We start from the raw sequence: 20,738 nt of genomic DNA, 5'->3' as shown, positions 1-20,738 counted from the left end.
CCTTAGAGAAGTTGACCATTGTCTCCTTGACCTGCCTCATGCGTCCTCACATGAAAAACTGAAACGGATCTGGAAGACTACGGCTAGGAGTGTCCGTGATTTCATGGGGACACTCCCACCAAAGGTCCGATCCTTGCAGAAAGGAAACAAATCTGTTAATCAGCACTTACAAACTGCCAAGCAGAAAGTGTTGGACATGCTTGAATTAATTCAGGGAGCACAGGTAAGCATGGAGCAAGACACATCGTCAGGATATGACTCTGATCCTGGACCAAGCCCCTTAAGAGATCAAACAACCCTGCTGAAAAAGCTCAGTAAAGAACCGAGCAGCCAGGATAACCCAAGGACTGAGGAAATAAGTCTAGTTTTCCCTGATTTTGACTGTGGAGCCCCGTTCCTTGGGGAAACGCCCCAGTTCTCTGACAACTGTGACACCCTTTCACACCTTCACAGGTTTGAATCACCACATAGGAAGGGGGGTGACTTCTCAGCCCCCAGAGGCAGAGATAACACCAGGCCCCCTCCTGCTACCTGTAGGTTCCCATTGCAGGATTCACAGCTGAGGAATATCCAAACCTCAGATGACTGGGATGGCTCCCTTCTACCCAGAGATCAAAGAATGCGAATAAGGCTCATTGAATCTATGGCACAGGATGTAGAGCGGTTTGATCCAGATAACTCAGACCTCTGCATCGATGATTACCTCAGAGAGATTAACCTGTGTCTCAGTGAGGTACCTGATGCATCCACAAGAGAAAAACTCAGGCTGATCTGGAAGACAACTTCCAAGAGTGTCCGTAACTTCACGACTACCCTTCAGCCTGAGATCAGATACCAGTACTCTGCGCTCTGCAATGCTTTGCGCCAGGAATACTCCACCTACATTGACCCTGCATCTGCCCTTCTTAGTGCTTTCAGTGTCTTGCATCAGAAGCATGAGGCCCCCAAAGATTATTACTGGCGACTTAGATCTGCATATTTCCAGGGACGTAAGGCTCCAGGTTTGGAAGAGAACCCAACTTTCAAGTCCATCTTCATGCACAATCTGCATGGCTGCGTGCGTTCAGATGTCACCCTGCATAGTCGTACACATCAGCTTAGTATGAAAGAGATCAAGAGATTCGCACAGGCGGTTTGGCAGACACGCTTACGTCACGTGTCACGTGAGGGCAACAAGCTGCCTTGTGCTAAGAATAAGAGACCATATCACCGGCAGAATAGAGAACAGAGCCAGGGGGGTGGGACTCAACCACAGAGTAGGTTCCAGCCTGGAGAACTGATCGCTACCAGATCCGAACGGAACTCTCGGGATGGCCGTAGTCTGAGACAGAAGGGTAGGTATAATCGGAGTTCCTACGAGCTCCCTAAGGACTCCCTCGCTTACAGAGAACCCGATTCTGACTCCACATAGGAGTGGGGGTGTAGCCTCCATTGTAGAAACACAACAATGTCACTCTACCGACATGAATGTTTCCTAGTCCCTGTTTTGTGTTTTGACATTGGTAGGGAGACACATAATGTACATGTACATTTACACACCTACATGCCACAAACACCTTCCCACAGGCTTACTCCTGCCCAGGCTAAAAATCTACACCTTATACTCTTCTCTTTCTCCCCTCCTCTTGTCTGTTTGTTTAATTTGTTTTGTTAAAGAATGCACCTTGAGTAGCGAAGTTTGCTAATGCCTGGTTATGTTTTATGCCTAGCTTTAAACGTGGTTAGACAGTCTGCCCAGACTTTGCCTCAGTATCTGCCCAGACCGAATGCCTCTCAAAATGTATGGACTTTTGGCTCACTAACTATTTGAAAATTTGTCTCCTCACGCATGGACTGTTGGCCCTATTTGCCCTAAAGACCGCGACCCGCAATCCCATTCTTCAGGACAAAGGGGGGATGTTGGGCCACGCAGGCTTAGAACAGTCAAGCAATGGACTTGGGCCTGCACCTCTGTAAAAGCCTCATTTGAGTTATTCACTGAGATCACAAAGAGGCCTAAAAGGACTCTTAATCCCAGAATCCCCTGCGGTACTTCACACCTACGTGTGAAGTAAAGGGGGGACCGGAACCTCTCTCTCCTCATTGGAGGGGACCTGAGGTAGACCCCCATGGAGCAGGCCAGGCTACAAAACTCCAAGACTTCCATTGCTCGCTCTCTTTCACGCGCTGACCTTCGGTGCTCGGAGACCCAAGAAGATCTCCTGTTTCCTGCAACAATCTTCCTTTGTTTTAAGTTTTGGCGCGCAGGTAATCCGCGGCCGGCAGTGTTCTAAATTCCGAGCTCGGATTGTCCAGTGAACGCATCTCAGTTTCTCGGAGAGCGTCAGACTATAACAGATTATCAGAAAGATAACGGTCTTATTCCGTCCTGCAACGAAAGGACATCAAGGGACATCTTTCCACTCGACGGAGAACCAACGAAGCCGCTCTCGCCGTAAGGGACCCTCGCCGCCATCAGACGCCTCTGCACCAGGACGAACAGAAGATCTGCTCCATCACCGGACTCTTTTCCTTCACCAATCGCGGACAAAGCGATTCACAAGTGAGGCTTAATTAGGTCTGGGCAGAATTAGCTTTAGGGAGTGTTTTTAACAATTGTTGATCAAAGCAGAAACTGTAATTTTTATCTTTGTTGGACCTGCGTCCTGAGTTTTAACTGTTTAAAACTCTTGTTGTTGTTTCGGACCACTGCGTCCTATATGTGTTTAGCGTAACAGCGTTATAACCGGGTATTACTCTTCTGATCAGAAAGGCCAGTGTAAGCTGTATTAACCTGAATTCGGCTATTGGTTTGTTTCTGTGAATGAAGGGAATTACTCCGAGTTGTGGCGCGGGAGTCGGACTGTGATCCGGCCTCTTCAGGCACGCATTTCTCTTTTATTCTCTTTTATTTCCCCTTCTACGCACACACATACACACATATTCCTGTGTAAACGTACATCTGGAGACCAACTCCACCACCGCGCCATTACGCACAGAGATCTATACACTCGCGGCTATCCAGACGCCTCAGAGACACAGATTGTGTAGGGCCGAACTCAGTCTCTTTTAGACCTTAAGGCCACATTTAGGCCTTTGTTAGGTGTGTGCCATCGGAAGGGCGACCACGTGGGACGAAGTAATCTTCCCCCCCCTTCTCTCTCCCTTTCATCCACACGTGCACACACCCAGGTCTTTGTTAGGTTTGCGCCATCGTGAACGACCACGAGGGTACGAAGCCATCTCCCCCCCTTTCTTCTTCCCTCTTTCTCTCTCTCTCTCTCTCTCTCTCACACACACACACACACACACACACACACACACACACACACACACACACACACACACACACACACCCCTTCCACAAGCCTTTGCTTGATAATGTTTGTTGCTTAGATTAGTTTATAATAGTTATTTGTTTAATTAAGTTCATTGATGTTGGATTGATGTTGCTTTGTTTAAATAAATTCTGTTATAATTTAAGAGAGCAGTTGTTTGTGGTTACTGGTGTATTTACATTGTGATATAAGCTGGGTGCGAAGGCTTTGTGTACGGATTTCACGCCTTCAATTTATTAAATATAGTTATTCATTATTAATAATATTAGTAATTAAATAACTAATTTGAGACTGATTTGAGTGATATTTTGGTTATATTTACCTGATTACAGGTTGGTGCCCCAAAACGAGATTAAACATAGTTTAATGATATTTTATTTATATTATTAATAATTAAGTATAATTATTAAAGAATATAACCAAAGTTGACTTGATACAACCCCAACAGAACTAACATGTGTCTGGTCAGATTCCCTTTTTGGTTAAAGCTTTTACCACACTCCGAGCAGCTGTGTGGTCTCTTACCAGTCTTTAGTTTCTTATTTTTCAAGTTTAATTCTGACAGATGCTCTCTTGGCTCTTGCCAATCATCACTGTCATCAGTCTCAGGTTCATAAGAGTCTTCAGTCTCGACCTCAGTCTCTGGTTGTAAACGTCTCTCTGGATCTGAGTCTCTCTCTGGTTCTGCTCCTCCACAGTCCTCTCCATCAACTCCTGTTTCCATCTGTTCCGTTCATCCATCCAAAATCCAATAAGTTCCAATCTGTCCAGTGATGTGGAATCCTTCCTTTCTAGTCCAAGGGCGTGTTTTTTACTTTATGTAGTGGCTATTTGTCCAAAAAACAACAAAGAAATCTAAATAAACTAATATCAAAAATAATCAAATGACCACTGATGCACCATGGGAATGTAATGTACGCAGGCAAAAGAAATCCAATGTCCATGCAGGAGCTGCGGTATTTTGCTGGTTTATTTGATGAAAACAAACAAAAGAACAAAGAAAATCGTGGCTCCCGCTGCCTCTCTTGACCTGGTAAAAAACAATAGGCCCACCCAGGTGCATGCTGATCCTCTACCTGCCGCTTCTTAAATAATCTCCGGTGCCCACAGTATTACCCAAATACCTAACAAAAATACTAATACAAAACTAAATTTACTAAACAAATAACTAGCAAAAAAGAAAACGTTACCCAAAATCTTTTCTAAATAAAGAAAACGTGTAGAATAATTAAATAAACAACACCACCCAAATATTAGTAAACTAAATACAAAAACTAATTCTAACCCCAATTAAATAGCTCCAACAGTCAGTAAGAGCAAACGATCAGCTTTGAGTCTGATTGGACACACAGGTGCTGACAGGAAGTGACCAGAGGCAAAGCACAACATTGAGGGCAGTTCTTGAGAGCTCTAATCAGTATAGAAACCATCTTATAAGTCGTTGTTATCAAACAAAAACCATCGTCATTACCATCATCATCATCAATAATATGGAGACCATCATCATTAAGTTATTAGGTATTCATGAAAGAGCTGGCTCTTTAGCTTTTTCTTAAAGGTGCAGAGGGACTCTGCAGATCACATGGAGTTTGGAAGTTCATTCCACCACGGGGGGCGACAGAGGAGAAGAGTCTAGTCAGAGACTTAGGACCCTGTTGTGAAGGTTGGATCAGACGCCTTTCATTGGCAGAGCGTAGTGGGGGGAGGGAGTGTAGACCTGGATCAGAGAGTTAAAGTAAGGAGGAGACGTTTTTGTGTCTGTTTTGTAAGTGAGCAGCAGAGTTTTAGATTTGATGTGAGCAGTAACTGGGAGCCAGTGTAAGGAGATGAACAGAGGAGTGACATGTGCTCTTTTAGGAAGGTTGAAGACCAGTCGTGCTGCTGCATTTTGTATCATCTGCAGAGGTTTGATAGTGCATGTAGGAAGACCTGCCAGTAGAGAGTTGCAGTAATAGAACTGAGGACTGACCCGCAGCTCTGGCAGCTCGTAGTGATTCTGTTACTGACAGTAGTGCAGTTTCAGTAGAGTGGCCCCGCTTAAAGCCTGACTGATTTGGGTCAAACAGATCGTTTCTGGACAGGAACTCAGAGACCAAGTATTTTTGACAGAAAGGGCAGAAGAGAAACCGGTCTGTAGGTTTCAACCTGGGCTGGGTTTAGTGTGGGTTTTTTGAGCAGAGGGGTGACCTGAGCTTCCTTGAATGCGGTGGGGAACACACCCAGTGATAGAGAGGAGTTGATGATATGCTTAAGTGCAGCATTAAGCAGAGAGGAAATGGTCTGCAGGAGGTTTGATGGTATTGGGTCCAGAAGACAGGGGGTGGGCAGAGAGTCTAGCACAAGCTTAGAGACTTCATCCTCAGTCAGAGAGGAGAATGAGTCGAGTGAGGCACTTTTGGTTGGTGCCTTTGGGCTGAGCTGGTCAGGCTCAGAAAACTGGTTACTGATGGTTGCAACCTTTTCAGTAAAATATGAGGCAAACATGTCTGGTGTGAACAGATCGGAGGGTGGAGGGGGAGGTGGTTGAAGCAGTGAGTTAAAAGCAGAAAACATTTTTCTTGTATCTGTGGCATTGCATATCTTGCTCTGATAATATGTCCACCTGGAGGAAGCAATCCAGTGTTACAGCAGGAAACAATGGCCTCTGACTTGGAGGTGCTGAGCCTCATCCCAGCCCACTCGGCTGCAAACTGCCCCAACGCCTTCTGGAAGCAAACAAACCACATCATCTGCAAAAAGCAGAGATGAAATTTTGAAGCCCCCAAACTGATAACCCTCCTCCCCTTGACTATGGGCAAGCATTCCCAATTACCCTATTTCAGAAGTGTTGAATTTCACCAAAAGCGACTGATGCGGAAGGAAAGGAGAACAATTTTCCGTTACAAAAAGTTTATTCATGTAAGGAACTGAACTGTTTTGTGTTAAAGGATGGTGATTATTTTGTATTTATTTGAAGTGAGAATGTATGAGAAATTAACGCAAGAGGCTGAAATATTCAGATCTAGCAGCCAAGGCATTACAATGGGTACTCCCTGTGGAGGTTGGCTGCAGAGGTTTTGTTGCAACATCTTCCACCAGGCTCCTGAAAGGGATGGGACTCCAGGACAGGTCCTCTGAAGAGCTATCAGTCGGAGGGGATGCCAGGTGTTGCCGTTGAGCCCTCTGGAGATGTCGTGGACCTTGAAACATCAAGGAAGGAGGGTGCCCACCTGATGACCCCAAGTGATTACCCCTACCCCCCATTCAAGACATCAAGACTCAATTAAGTGCCGATTACTGTAAGAGGGATTGTAACATCAAGTCCTATGAGCTCAACTGATCAGTCAGTCATCATCTTAGTCTCCTTAAACATTATGTTCATCCTGTCCATTCATAAACTCCTCTTCATGTGCCCATGAGGGGACAGGGCCTGAACAATAGGAGTCTCTTAGTTTGCAAAGTCAAACATCCAGTGTTCTCTTAAACAACTATCAAAAGATATATTTTACATGGGCAGTCAAACAGCATGAGTCCAAACATCCTACAATTAGTCAAAAACACATAAATGCCTAATCAATTGTTAGATGATGTCAATCATATACATAAACGTACAGACTCCCTCGTTAAGTTCACTGAATATCACTGGAACACTCTTTATAGTTTTTTTTACAGAAGCAAACAACGCCCTGATCTGACCCTAAAGGGGTGGAGCTAGACACACTGAAGTCTGTTGATTTGGTCGAAAGAATCTTCACTTCCTGTACAACAGCGGCAATAAAGGATAAACGCAAAACGTGCCATGTTTAAATATCCCGTGGAATTCAAGAGTCATTTCAAGGCTGTTTTTGGTTTTCTGCGACTAGTGTCAGCGCGTAGCTCCGCCCCATGGACGACCTCGGAGGTGCAGACCTCTACTGGACAAAAGAGACTACAATATAAAAATCATTAAAATAATCATGTTAACTGTTCTTATTTAAGGGCTGAGGGAAGAGGTTGTTAGCAAACACAAAGGGAGATAGTTATGTCCCTTTTGGCTCTCCGTACTTTATTCTCCGTTCTTTGAATAATCTCTATTTACAGAATTACAGTTAAATTGGTCTCTGAGAAAACAGACTTAACATCATTAAGTATGAAGGTTCATTCATGGTTCATAGATTACTATCCACATGCTCTGCCCCTAAAACCCCTTCAGCTCTCTGGCACCCCCTACAGAGGTTCCTGTCTCTGATACAGTTCTGGACCAGTTTCAGGTCCTGAACTTTGAAATGTTCTTGTTTTTAACCATGAATCATCTGACAGACACACTTTTTGTTTCTAAACTTTTTTATTTAGATTCACTTTTTAATCAGTTTGAGTTCTGATGTATCAATTCAAACATTTAGGTTCTAGTAAAAGTCCAACGATGATATCTCTGATCTTCAATTAACAAACAACCAATTAGGAATCAGATCTGGGCTCAGGCAGGGACACAAACATGGACTGTCTGCCCACCTGGACCACAGAGTCCACACAGGCCTAGAGCAGACCCTCCTGGGTGTTAAAGGGCAGGTCCACCGGGCTCTTGAGGTCCATCAGGTGTTCAGAGTCTGCTGAAGAGAGACTTTGAAGTCTACTTTTATTTAAAGGTCTCACATTCTGTAAAATCCTCTTCTCCATGTTCCTCTAACTCTAACATGTGTCTCTAGTCTGTCTACAAACCCCCCAATGATGAGAAAAGTCCATCCTCTCCGTCTTTTGCCTGCTCCACTTTTCAGAAAATGTGTGCTCAAACAGGCTGTTTGGAGATTTTCCCTTCATGACATCACAAAGGGCAGTAGCCCCTCCCCCAGGTGGGTGACACTCCCACAGCTAGGTGTTTGTTCTGCCCTCTGAGTCTGCCTTCTCACCGTAAACAATAGGACATGGAGCGAGAAAGACCGAGTACACCCAAGCCCTTCCAGAGAGGGGGCGTGGTCAGACACAGCTCATTTACATATTTAAAGGCACAGACACAGAAACAACCTGTTCTGAGCAGTGCTGAAATAGAGGGGTTTATAGACATGATCAAATACAGGATCAGAGTGGATTTAGAACAAGAAACTTCACACACATGTTTTGAGGAGCTCTGAGACTTATTTACACTGAAGAAGAGGAGGAGGATATGTGACCTTTAAATCTTGATTTAAAGGAAATTGCAATGTTTTTTGTGTGAAACCCAATCAATCAGATCAATACTTCTTTTTGTCTCGTAAACTTCTAGTTCAGTGGTTCAAAAAGGGGGGGTTGGGACCCGCTGGAGGGTCGCTTGACACTGAGAGGGGCGGTCGTAGGATGACTTCCATAAACAATTACATTTTAAAAACTATTCAAAATGATATATTTACCCATCATTCTGAAAATATAAACAAAAAACGTAATTAATCTTAAAATGAAACTACAGCTGTTAAATGACATTAACGTGTAAAAAATCTTGAAAAAGTAAGTTTGCAGGACAACACTGAAGGAGTCTGCTGCTCTGTAAAGATAAAACCAGACATAACCTGTGTGTCCTGTTCACTCAGAGCTACAGTCTGAACATGGAGAAGTTCTACTTCTTGATTTCTTTGCTAAAATAATATTTTGTGTTCTTCTAATGCGAGTGTTTGGATTGGACTGTCAGTGCAACATTGTATGCTTTAACCACCACCAGGGACAGTGGGGGGTCCCCGGTCTCTGGCACCGTTATATGGGGGGTCACGAGCCGAAAGGTTTGGGAACCCTTGTTTTAGTTTGTAGATCCTTTGTGCTCATAGTCCTGGTCTGGTCCTGGTCCTGGTCCTGGTCCTGGTCTTGGTCTTTTTTTAAAGGATCTGTACCCGAGAGCTCAGCTATTCTTCCTGGGGTCAACAGCTCCTGGTCTTGGTCCTGGTCTTTTTTTAAAGGATCTGTACCCGAGAGCTCAGCTATTCTTCCTGGGGTCAACAGGTCCTGGTCCTGGTCTGGTCCTGGTTCCGCTGGTCTTTATACAGACTAACTCACTGCATGTCTTCTTCACTACTTTAAGAGTCAGGATTGGGTGTCCTCAGTGCCCCCTGCTGAGGTCTGTGTGTACTGCAGGTCGGTACGTCAGGTGTCAGGGTTTACCCGGTCAGTGGATCAGGGTCCAGTCAGTGGATCGTAGACCTGGTCGGTCCTCCTGCAGGTCTGTAGAGTTCCTCAGAGTCGGGCACACTCATACCCTGAGTTGGTCTCTGACGGTTGTGGGGTGTCGATGTAGAACACCTCCTTGCTGTTTGATGGCATCGGCGTGGTGGGCGGGCTCCCCATCCCTGAGTCCGGGCTGGGGATGGGGTTCGGCTGGTTCAGGGATATGTACTTCTTCTCTGTGCGGTTTAGAGGGACCTTGAGTCTGGCTCCACCACCTGCGGCGGGTCGGCCGTGGGCGTCGGCCTTGGGCTTGAAGCGCTTCAGCTTGACGGTGTCCTTGGTGTCGCGGGTGCACGGCAGCAGCACGGCCACATCCTTCCTGAACTTGGAGCTGAGGCCAAAGTAGATGAGGGGGTTGTAGAAGCTGGCCGACTTGGCGAACAGGCGGGTAAAGATGCTGGTCAGGTTAGGGACGTGGAAACCCCAGGCCGACCACATGGACACCACGGCGTACGGAGACCAGGCCAAGATGAAGGCGGTGCAAATCACTATGGAAACCTGCCGCAGATTAAAAAAGATGTTTCAACAACCTGGAGAACCACGGGGAGATTCCCGACAGGAACACCGGACTGTGGATGGAGGAGCAACATTAGCGTTAGCATGTAGGCTAGCCTTTGTACTAGCTTATCATCCTCTTTCTTCATATCTTCTAACCTTTACGCTCACGCCGCACAGATCAGCTGACAGTTTAACACGAGACAATTCCAATAAAGTTTATTGAAACAAAACAGCCACCCTTCTAAAAACAACCTAAGTAAGATCATTTCCCGACAGGGGGTCGGCCCTATGTTCCCACATTTCTAGGACATTTTCAAAATTAGGTCTTGTGTTCCTACATGTCCCTTCAATTTAAGCCCTATTTAAGATTTTTTGGAAGCACTTTATAGTAAATGAATGAATGAATGAATGAGTCATTTTATTTCGATCAGCAGCACCCCCTCTCTATGCCAACCCTGCAAACTATGGTTTGCATCCAGTTGCTGCGCTTCATTCGACTGAGCTGACTGGAAGCTAGTCAACGCGAGGCCTCTGTGATACTTAGTTTAGTTTGTTCATTTAAAAGGACAATGTGCACTTACATTAAATGTTTGCAATAAACAAAGAGATGGGTGCACCAGATTTAGCTAAAAGCTATATTCCATCTGTAGTCCATTGGTACTGGATGATAGGTTGGGTGTAATTGGCTACCAAATTGGGAGAAAGGGGGATAAAATCTGATACAAATTTATGAAAAGGGAAATGTGGGAACATAGGCACGCTCCCACTACACAGAGGAGCTCTTTCTGGTCCTAAAATCCTGTTAGCATTAGCCGTGTGATGGTGGAGACTCACAATGGTGACGTCTCTCTCGATCTTCCTCTGGCGGTCGGTCAGGTCGCCCTCGGCAGACAGCGCGTTGCCTCTCTTCACCGTGTTGATGATGGACACGTAGCAGAAGAGCATGATGAGCACCGGCATGAAGAAGCAGAAGATGAAGATAGAGATGATGTACGACCTGTACACACCCGAGTAACCCGCTTTGGCCCAGTCGATCTCACAAGTCCCGTACCCACGATCTGTCGGGGAGAGGGTTTGAGATGAGTCAGAGGGAGGGTCGTTACCACGTCTCAAACCTTGATACGATGTTAAATCAAATGATATGGATTCATGTGTGATAGCATGGCAGTCCTCAGCTCCCATACCGGTTAATCAGGTTTGAAATGTGGAAAGTTGCTACAATTCAGTTAGCAGACACTTTTATCCAAAGCGACATACATCAGAGAGTAAGAACAACACAAGCAAGGATCTAGAAAAAAGGGAACAATGTCAGTAAGAGCAAATGATCAGCTTTGAGTCTGATTGGACACACAGGTGCTGACAGGAAGTGACCAGAGGCAAAGCACAACATTGAGGGCAGTTCTTGAGAGCTCTAATCAGTATAGAAACCATCTTATAAGTCGTCGTTATCAAACAAAAACCATCGTCATTACCATCATCATCATCAATAATATGGAGACCATCATCATTAAGTTAGTAGGTATTCATGAAAGAGCTGGGTCTTTAGCTTTTTCTTAAAGGTGCAGAGGGACTCTGCAGATCCAATGGAGTTTGGAAGTTCATTCCACCACCGGGGGGCGACAGAGGAGAAGAGTCCAGTCAGCGTCTTAGGACCCTGTTGTGAAGGTTGGATCAGACTTTCATTGGCAGAGCGTAGTGGGGGGAGGGAGTGTAGTTGGGAGGGAGTTGCAGGCCATCTCCTGCACAGTTTAAGTTTGTTGTTTTTGTTTTTGTGAAAGTCAGACGGTGTGAGGGGTTTTCTTGCCCTTATCGTTAGACTCATTCGTCTCCTCTTATAAAAAAAGATTTGCCAAGAGAAAAGCCTCTGAACGCACGTCTTCTCATGTGAAAAGATCATAAAGAGATGTGTTTGACGCTAACCTTTGTAGCTGCCCCAGCCCAGCAGGGGGGCTCCAGACCAGAATCCAGCTGTGATCCAGATGAGCAGTAGACAGATGGACACGCTGACCCGGGTGATGTGATGGGCTGAAACACAACACGAGGTTGTTTCTCAGATCAGTCCATCACTCAGCTGTTTGAGTTAAAGGGTTAATAACGGGGTTATATAGAGTGATGTCACACAGGGGGAGGAGTCATATCCAGGTGATCATTATTTTAGCCATGATTGTTCCTGAACTTAACTGACATACAGCCACACCAAAGTGTCCCGGCAAACTGACTGGACCTCGAACGCAGCACGCTAAAGTTGAACAGGTGTGGTTTCAGGAAGTCGAGTTGCTGACTCACCTTTGTTGGGGTGACATCCTTTGATGTAGCGCGTGATGCTGATCACCGTCAGAGTGTTGATGCTGCTCAGACCGAATATCAGCGTGAAGAAACCGTCTACCTGCAGGACGCAAACATCACAGGTTACAGGTGTGTCACAGTTCAAGCTCCGCCTCCTCAAACTCTGTGTCTACTGTCACTTATGGCAGCTAAAGGAGAGTGTTAGATTATTCTCAGGTGAATCAAAGGTGAGTCTCAGGTGTTGGTTTAAAGGGTGTCTCAGGTGAGTCTTAGGTGTTGGTCTAAAGGGTGTCTCAGGTGAGTCTCAGGTGTGGGTCTAAAGGGTGTCTCAGGTGTGTCTTAGGTGTTGGTCTAAAGGGTGTCTCAGGTGTGTCTCAGGTGTGGGTCTAAAGGGTGTCTCAGTTGAGTCTCAGGTGTGTCTCAGGTGTTGGTCTAAAGGGTGTCTCAGGTGAGTCTCAGGTGTTGGTCTAAAGGGTGTCTCAGGTGAGCCTCAGGTGTGGGTCTAAAGGGTGTCTCAGGTGAGTCTCAGGTGTTGGTCTAAAGGGTGTCTCAGGTAAGCTTCAGGTGTGGATCTAAAGGGTGTCTCAGTTGTGGGTCTAAAGGGTGTCTCAGGTGAGTCTCAGGTGTGTCTCAGGTCTTGGTCTAAAGGGTGTCTCAGGTGTGTCTCAGGTGTTGGTCTAAAGGGTGTCTCAGGTGTGGGTCTAAAGGGTGTCTCAGGTGTGTCTCAGGTGTTGGTCTAAAGGGTGTCTCAGGTGAGTCTCAGGTGTGGGTCTAAAGGGTGTCTCAGGTGAGTCTCAGGTGTGGGTCTAAAGGGTGTCTCAGGTGTGTCTCAGGTGTTGGTCTAAAGGGTGTCTCAGGTGTGTCTCAGGTGTTGGTCTAAAGGGTGTCTCAGGTGTGGGTCTAAAGGGTGTCTCAGGTGTGTCTCAGGTGTGGTTCTAAAGGGTGTCTCAGGTGTGTCTCATGTGTTGGTCTAAAGGGTGTCTCAGGTGTTGGTCTAAAGGGTGTCTCAGGTGTGTCTCAGGTGTTGGTCTAAAGGGTGTCTCAGGTGAGTCTCAGGTGTGGGTCTAAAGGGTGTCTCAGGTGTGTCTCAGGTGTGTCTCAGGTGTTGGTCTAAAGGGTGTCTCAGGTGTGTCTCAGGTGTTGGTCTAAAGGGTGTCTCAGGTGAGTCTCAGGTGTGGGTCTAAAGGGTGTCTCAGGTGTGTCTCAGGTGTGTCTCAGGTGTTGGTCTAAAGGGTGTCTCAGGTGTTGGTCTAAAGGGTGTCTCAGGTGTGTCTCAGGTGTTGGTCTAAAGGGTGTCTCAGGTGTGGGTCTAAAGGGTGTCTCAGGTGTGTCTCAGGTGTTGGTCTAAAGGGTGTCTCAGGTGAGTCTCAGGTGTGGGTCTAAAGGGTGTCTCAGGTGAGTCTCAAGTGTGGGTCTAAAGGCTGTCTCAGGTGTGTCTCAGGTGTTGGTCTAAAGGGTGTCTCAGGTGTGGGTCTAAAGGGTGTCTCAGGTGTGTCTCAGGTGTGGGTGTAAAGGGTGTCTCAGGTGTGGGTCTAAAGGGTGTCTCAGGTGTGTCTCAGGTGTGGGTCTAAAGTGTGTCCCAGGTGTGTCTCAGGTGTGTCTCAAGTGTGGGTCTAAAGGGTGTCTCAGGTGAGTCTCAGGTGTTGGTCTAAAGGGTGTCTCAGGTAAGCTTCAGGTGTGGGTCTAAAGGGTGTCTCAGGTGTGGGTCTAAAGGGTGTCTCAGGTGAGTCTCAGGTGTGTCTCAGGTGTTGGTCTAAAGGGTGTCTCAGGTGTTGGTCTAAAGGGTGTCTCAGGTGTGTCTCAGGTGTGGGTCTAAAGGGTGTCTCAGGTGAGTCTCAGGTGTTGGTGTAAAGGGTGTCTCAGGTGTGGGTCTAAAGGGTGTCTCAGGTGTGTCTCAGGTGTTGGTCTAAAGGGTGTCTCAGGTGAGTCTCAGGTGTGGGTCTAAAGGGTGTCTCAGGTGAGTCTCAGGTGTGGGTCTAAAGGGTGTCTCAGGTGAGTCTCAGGTGTGGGTCTAAAGGGTGTCTCAGGTGTGTCTCAGGTGTTGGTCTAAAGGGTGTCTCAGGTGTGGGTCTAAAGGGTGTCTCAGGTGTGTCTCAGGTGTGGGTGTAAAGGGTGTCTCAGGTGTGTCTCAGGTGTTGGTCTAAAGGGTGTCTCAGGTGTGGGTCTAAAGGGTGTCTCAGGTGAGTCTCAGGTGTGTCTCAGGTGTTGGTCTAAAGGGTGTCTCAGGTGTTGGTCTAAAGGGTGTCTCAAGTGTGTCTCAGGTGTTGGTCTAAAGGGTGTCTCAGGTGAGTCTCAGGTGTTGGTGTAAAGGGTGTCTCAGGTGTGGGTCTAAAGGGTGTCTCAGGTGTGTCTCAGGTGTTGGTCTAAAGGGTGTCTCAGGTGAGTCTCAGGTGTGGGTCTAAAGGGTGTCTCAGGTGAGTCTCAGGTGTGGGTCTAAAGGGTGTCTCAGGTGTGTCTCAGGTGTGTCTCAGGTGTTGGTCTAAAGGGTGTCTCAGGTGTGTCTCAGGTGTGGGTCTAAAGTGTGTCCCAGGTGTGTCTCAGGTGTGTCTCAAGTGTGGGTCTAAAGGGTGTCTCAGGTGTGTCTCAGGTGTTGGTCTAAAGGGTGTCTCAGGCGTTGGTCTAAAGGATGTCTCAGGTGTGTCTCAGGTGTTGGTCTAAAGGGTGTCTCAGGTGTGTCTCAGGTGTGTCTCAGGTGTTGGTCTAAAGGGTGTCTCAGGTGTGTCTCAGGTGTTGGTCTAAAGGGTGTCTCAGGTGTGGGTCTGAAGGGTGTCTCAGGTGTGTCTCAGGTGTGGGTCTAAAGGGTGTCTCAGGTGTGTCTCAGGTGTTGGTCTAAAGGGTGTCTCAGGTGAGTCTCAGGTGTGGGTCTAAAGGGTGTCTCAGGTGAGTCTCAGGTGTGGGTCTAAAGGGTGTCTCAGGTGAGCCTCAGGTGTGGGTCTAAAGGGTGTCTCAGGTGTGTCTCAGGTGTTGGTCTAAAGGGTGTCTCAGGTGTTGGTCTAAAGGGTGTCTCAGGTGTGTCTGAGGTGTCTTGAATGTGAGTCTCAGGTGTACCTGGCAGGTCCAGATGGATGCGATGAGGAAGCCGCTGTCCTGGAAGACGTTGAAGATCTCAATGATCCCTCTGGAGTATCCGAACACGGAGATGCTGGCGTCAGACACGGCCAGGTTAAAGGTCAGGTAATCTGTGGGCTGCAGCGTGGCTCTCTGTCTGTACAACACGAAGAGGACGATGCTGTTTCCGAACCAGGACAACCAACCTGAAATCACCACGGACAGGTTTGAGGTACACATCTACAGGTACACATTTACAGGTGCACATCTACAGGTACACATCTACAGGTACACATTTACAGGTACACATCTACAGGTACACATTTACAGGTACACATCTACAGCTGCACATCTACAGGTGCACATCTACAGGTGCACATCTACAGGTAGAAGTCTACAGGTACACATCTACAGGTAAAGGTTTACAGGTACACTTTTACAGGTACACATCTACAGGTACACATTTACAGGTACACATCTACAGCTGCACATCTACAGGTACACATCTACAGGTACACATTTACAGGTACACATCTACAGGTACACGTCTACAGCTGCACATCTACAGGTGCACATCTACAGGTGCACATCTACAGGTAGAAGTCTACAGGTACACATCTACAGGTAAAAGTTTACAGGTACACATTTACAGGTACACATCTACAGGTACACATTTACAGGTACACATCTACAGCTGCACATCTACAGGTACACATCTACAGGTACACATTTACAGGTACACATCTACAGGTACACATCTACAGCTGCACATCTACAGGTGCACATCTACAGGTAGAAGTCTACAGGTACACATCTACAGGTAAAAGTTTACAGGTACACATTTACAGGTAAACGTCTACAGGTACACATCTACAGGTAAAAGTCTACAGGTACACATCTACAGGTAAAACTCTACAGGTACACATTTACAGGTACACATTTACAGGTACTTGTCTACAGGTACACATCTACAGGTACACATCTGCAGGTACACGTCTACAGGTACACATCTACAGGTACACATTTACAGGTACTTGTCAACAGGTATGTGTTTACAGATACACATCTATAGGTAAAAGTCTACAGGTACACATCTACAGGTACACATTTACAGGTACACATCTACAGGTACACATTTACAGGTACACATCTACAGGTAAAAGTTTACAGGTACACATTTACAGGTAAAAGTCTACAGGTACACATCTACAGGTAAAGTCTACAGGTACACATCTACAGGTACACATTTACAGGTACTTGTCTACAGGTACACATCTACAGGTACACATCTGCAGGTACACGTCTACAGGTACACATCTACAGGTACACATTTACAGGTACTTGTCTACAGGTACACATCTACAGGTACACATCTGCAGGTACACGTCTACAGGTACACATCTACAGGTACACATTTACAGGTACTTGTCAACAGGTATGTGTTTACAGATACACATCTATAGGTAAAAGTCTACAGGTACACATCTACAGGTACACATTTACAGGTACACATCTACAGGTACACATTTACAGGTACACATTTACAGGTACACATCTACAGGTACACATTTACAGGTACACATCTACAGGTACACATTTACAGGTACACATTTACAGGTACACATCTACAGGTACACATTTACAGGTACACATCTACAGGTACACATTTACAGGTACTTGTCAACAGGTATGTGTTTACAGATACACATTTACAGGTACACATCTACAGGTACACATCTACAGGTACACATTTACAGGTACACATCTACAGGTACACTTTTACAGGTACACATCTACAGGTACACATCTACAGGTACACATTTACAGGTACACATCTACAGGTGCACATCTACAGGTACACATCTACAGGTACACTTTTACAGGTACACATCTTCAGGTACACATCTACAGGTACAAATCTTCAGGTACACATTTACAGGTACACATTTACAGGTACACATCTACAGGTACACATCTACAGGTACAGATTTACAGGTACACATCTACAGGTACAGATTTACAGGTTCACATCTACAGGTAGAAGTCTACAGGTCCACATCTACAGGTAAAAGTTTACAGGTACACATTTACAGGTACACATCTACAGGTAAAAGTCTACAGGTACACATCTACAGGTACACATCTACAGGTAAAAGTCTACAGGTACACATCTACAGGTACACATCTACAGGTAAAAGTCTACAGGTACACATCTACAGGTAAAAGTCTACAAGTACACATCTACAGGTACACATTTACAGGTACACATCTATAGGTACACATTTACAGGTACTTGTCTACAGGTACACATCTACAGGTACACATTTACAGGTACTTGTCAACAGGTATGTGTTTACAGATACACATCTACAGGTAAAAGTCTACAGGTACACATCTACAGGTACACATTTACAGGTACACATCTACAGGTACACATTTACAGGTATTTGTCAACAGGTATGTGTTTACAGATACACATCTACAGATAAAAAGTCTACAGGTAAAAGTCTGCAGGTACACATCTACAGGTACACATTTACAGGTACACATCTATGGGTACACATTTACAGGTACTTGTGTACAGGTACACATCTACAAGTACACATCTACAGGTACACATTTACAGGTACACATCTACAGGTACACATTTACAGGTACACATTTACAGGTACACATCTACAGGTACACATTTACAGGTACACATCTACAGGTACACATCTACAGCTGCACATCTACAGGTGCACATCTACAGGTACACATTTACAGGTACACATCTATAGGTACACATTTACAGGTACTTGTCTACAAGTATGTGTTTACAGGTACAGTACAAAGATTGAAGGTGAGCTGCCCTTTTTATTCCGTCAGTAATCAGGTGTGTTTGTGCAAAGCGGCCGAGAGTGAGTTCACCTGAGTTAATGCTGACGCTCAGCCATCACACTGGATTTACAGGTGAGAAGGTGACAGAGTAAACATACCTGAGTAGACCCATCTCTCCAACAACCAACGGCCATTGTTCTCTACCTGTTGGATTCACTCCTTTATTTTAATAATTTTACACATTTCTTCTTTTTATTTCACATTTCTACCTGACTTTATCAGTGTAGTGCAGGTATATGCAGGTATATGCAGGTATATGCAGGTATACGCAGTACGGAGTATACCCACTTCTAAATCTCTTCTGATTCACACCATAGATTGATTAACAATATTTAGTAGTTTGCAGCATTTTTTTGCTAGGATGGTGACGGGATGACCCTCTAACTCCGTCTCTTATTGACGAGTATACTAACTGAATGTGCATGAGTCTCACATGTCAGTTTATAAGGCCGTTTTTCCTCTGCTGGACGGGTCACCTCAAAAAACATTTAGGGGGAAAATTAAGAGTATATACCTGCTTCTTCAGCGACCAAGACACCACTGGGCTTTAGACATTTACATTTTACGATCTTGACTCATTATTACCGACAAAATTTTAACTTAATTTTGGAACTTTCCATTTTGATATCAACATATCGTCTTCATCTCTACAATTTAAACTCTATGATTAATTAAAGGGTTAATGAAAATATCTCTAACCCCGTCCTTTATTTTGAATGTGCTCTGATTTACTTAAAGGTGCACTTTGTAGATGTGGTATGGAATTTGAAAGTTGGAGAAGTGAAACAATTTATTTGCTATATTTTCTGAACTAAATACACAAATTTTATTCAAAGGAAAAAACGGGTCCCTGAGCACTTTTTGGAGCTAAAAAGCGACAGTTAGGGTTTCACTGTTGCCCGCCCCCCCACCATAACTTCCCACGTAGAATTTTATCTTCAAACAGGACCAAACTCTCCTCTGAAGACAGTTTGTGTAAAGCGTTATAAACATAAACCACAGAATCTGTAAATTTCTGCAACTTTCACATTTCTCTACCAAAACTCCAAAGTGCTCCTTCAAGTTTACTACAGTTAAAAACAGGAGATACGAGGTTTTTAGTTTAAAGGAGCAGTTTGTAAACTTTAAGAACTGAACTGTTATTGTGTCCTAATAAACCTCTGTGAACCCTGTTTGTGTGTGTGTGTGTGTGTGTGTGCGCTCACCTAGCACTAGCAGGTACACTCCAATGATGGTCTCCCCCTGGTCGGACAGAGGAGGGTCCCGGCTCCCCCCCAGTATGAAGCTGTTGTTCCTCCAGGGGACACCCCCCCCTGCTGCAGAGGCCGACATGCTGCAGACTGAGCGCATCGCCGAGTCGTCCTCGGAGGAGCTACAAGTTAATCTGAGATAAATTTAAACCCTGATCCTGATCCCAGATCAGTACAGGACTGGATGCAGGCCAGGTGTCAGAGGTCACACCCAGAAAACCAGGGCTCTGATTGGCTTATTTTATGATTATGTGATAAACAACACTCATGAGAGTAAAACAAAAGAAGTACTTTTGAATGCAGTACTTTGATATATAAAGTTATTTTACTTTGTCCTAGGAGTCTGAAGCACTAAGCTGCAAACATCCTAACAAACAACAGCTACTCACTAATTAATTAATTGATTGATTGATTGATTGATTAAGTGGTGTTTGTCTGTCGAGGCGTCACGCTGTGTGTTCCTCTTTAAACTTGTTTTGAAACGTCCTCTTTGTTTAACCGTCAGCAGCTCCTTTTATCATTTACATCAGTTATTTATTGAGCTCAAACATGAGCTATGAGCTAACATGAGTTATTTACATTTAAACAAGATGTTCAATAAAAATCAATAAAACTCAGTCACATTTAACTTACATAACATCATCCTGCCTGCTGTTTGAACTCTTCTTCAGTTTAAATAAGTCTCAGAGCTCCTCTTCAACATGTGTGTGAAGTTTCTTGTTCTAAATCCACTCTGATCCTGTATTTGATCATGTCTATAAATCCCTCTATTTCAGCCCTGCTCAGAACAGGCTGTTTCTGTGTCTGTACCTTTAAATATGTAAATGAGCTGTGTCTGACCACGCCCCCTCTCTGGAAGGGCTTGGGTGTACTCGGTCTTTCTCGCTCCATGTCCTATTGTTTACGGTGAGAAGGCAGACTCAGAGGGCAGAACAAACACCTAGCTGTAGGAGTGTCACCCACCTGGGGGAGGGGCTACTGCCCTTTGTGATGTCATGAAGGGAAAATCTCCAAACGGCCTCTTTGAGCACACATTTTCTGAAAAGTGGAGCAGGCAGAAGACGGAGAGGATGGACTTTTCTCATCATTGGGGGGTTTGTAGACGGACTAGAGACACATGTTAGAGTTAGAGGAACATGGAGAAGAGGATTTTACAGAATGTGACCTTTAAAATTATGTATTTTGTATTTTTATACTTTTTAATGCATTTAACTTAAACCAGTATTTCTACTTTTACTGACATAAATCCATTATCTATACGCCAACGTCATCTCAGCTGCGATTGGTCGAGGGACAGGGTTACACCTGGACTGAT

The 20,738-nt window shown here is 45.2% G+C and overlaps 1 protein-coding gene across 1 annotated transcript; it reads right to left on the bottom strand.

Moving 5' to 3' along the window:
* Positions 1 to 7,608: 7,608 nt before the first annotated feature.
* On the bottom strand, positions 7,609 to 20,610 carry opn6a (opsin 6, group member a). Its single transcript, XM_020661038.3, has 6 exons — positions 19,379 to 20,610; positions 15,294 to 15,499; positions 12,246 to 12,345; positions 11,880 to 11,984; positions 10,794 to 11,017; positions 7,609 to 9,959 (listed from the first exon to the last, which is right to left on the bottom strand). The coding sequence occupies exons 1-6, from the start codon at positions 19,521 to 19,523 to the stop codon at positions 9,471 to 9,473; spliced, it is 1,269 nt and encodes a 422-aa protein (XP_020516694.1). The 5' UTR covers positions 19,524 to 20,610; the 3' UTR covers positions 7,609 to 9,470.
* Positions 20,611 to 20,738: the final 128 nt, after the last annotated feature.

This window comes from Labrus bergylta, chromosome 1, assembly GCF_963930695.1.
Source record: "Labrus bergylta chromosome 1, fLabBer1.1, whole genome shotgun sequence".
In the NCBI taxonomy this organism is placed as follows: Eukaryota; Metazoa; Chordata; class Actinopteri; order Labriformes; family Labridae; genus Labrus; species Labrus bergylta.
Note: the sequence above shows the minus strand (reverse complement) of the source record. Positions and strands in the feature narration are given on the sequence as shown.

What these genes read in the sequence shown, in the direction of transcription:
- opn6a (XM_020661038.3), bottom strand. Translation starts at nt 19,523, where the DNA reads ATGCGCTCAGTCTGCAGCATGTCGGCCTCTGCAGCAGGGGGGGGTGTC. An exon ending in AGTGTACCTGCTAGTGCTAG is followed by an intron (nt 15,500 to 19,378) that starts GTGAGCGCACAC and finishes TGGTGATTTCAG; the next exon opens with GTTGGTTGTCCTGGTTCGGA. An exon ending in TCGAGAGAGACGTCACCATT is followed by an intron (nt 9,960 to 10,793) that starts GTGAGTCTCCAC and finishes AATCTGCGGCAG; the next exon opens with GTTTCCATAGTGATTTGCAC.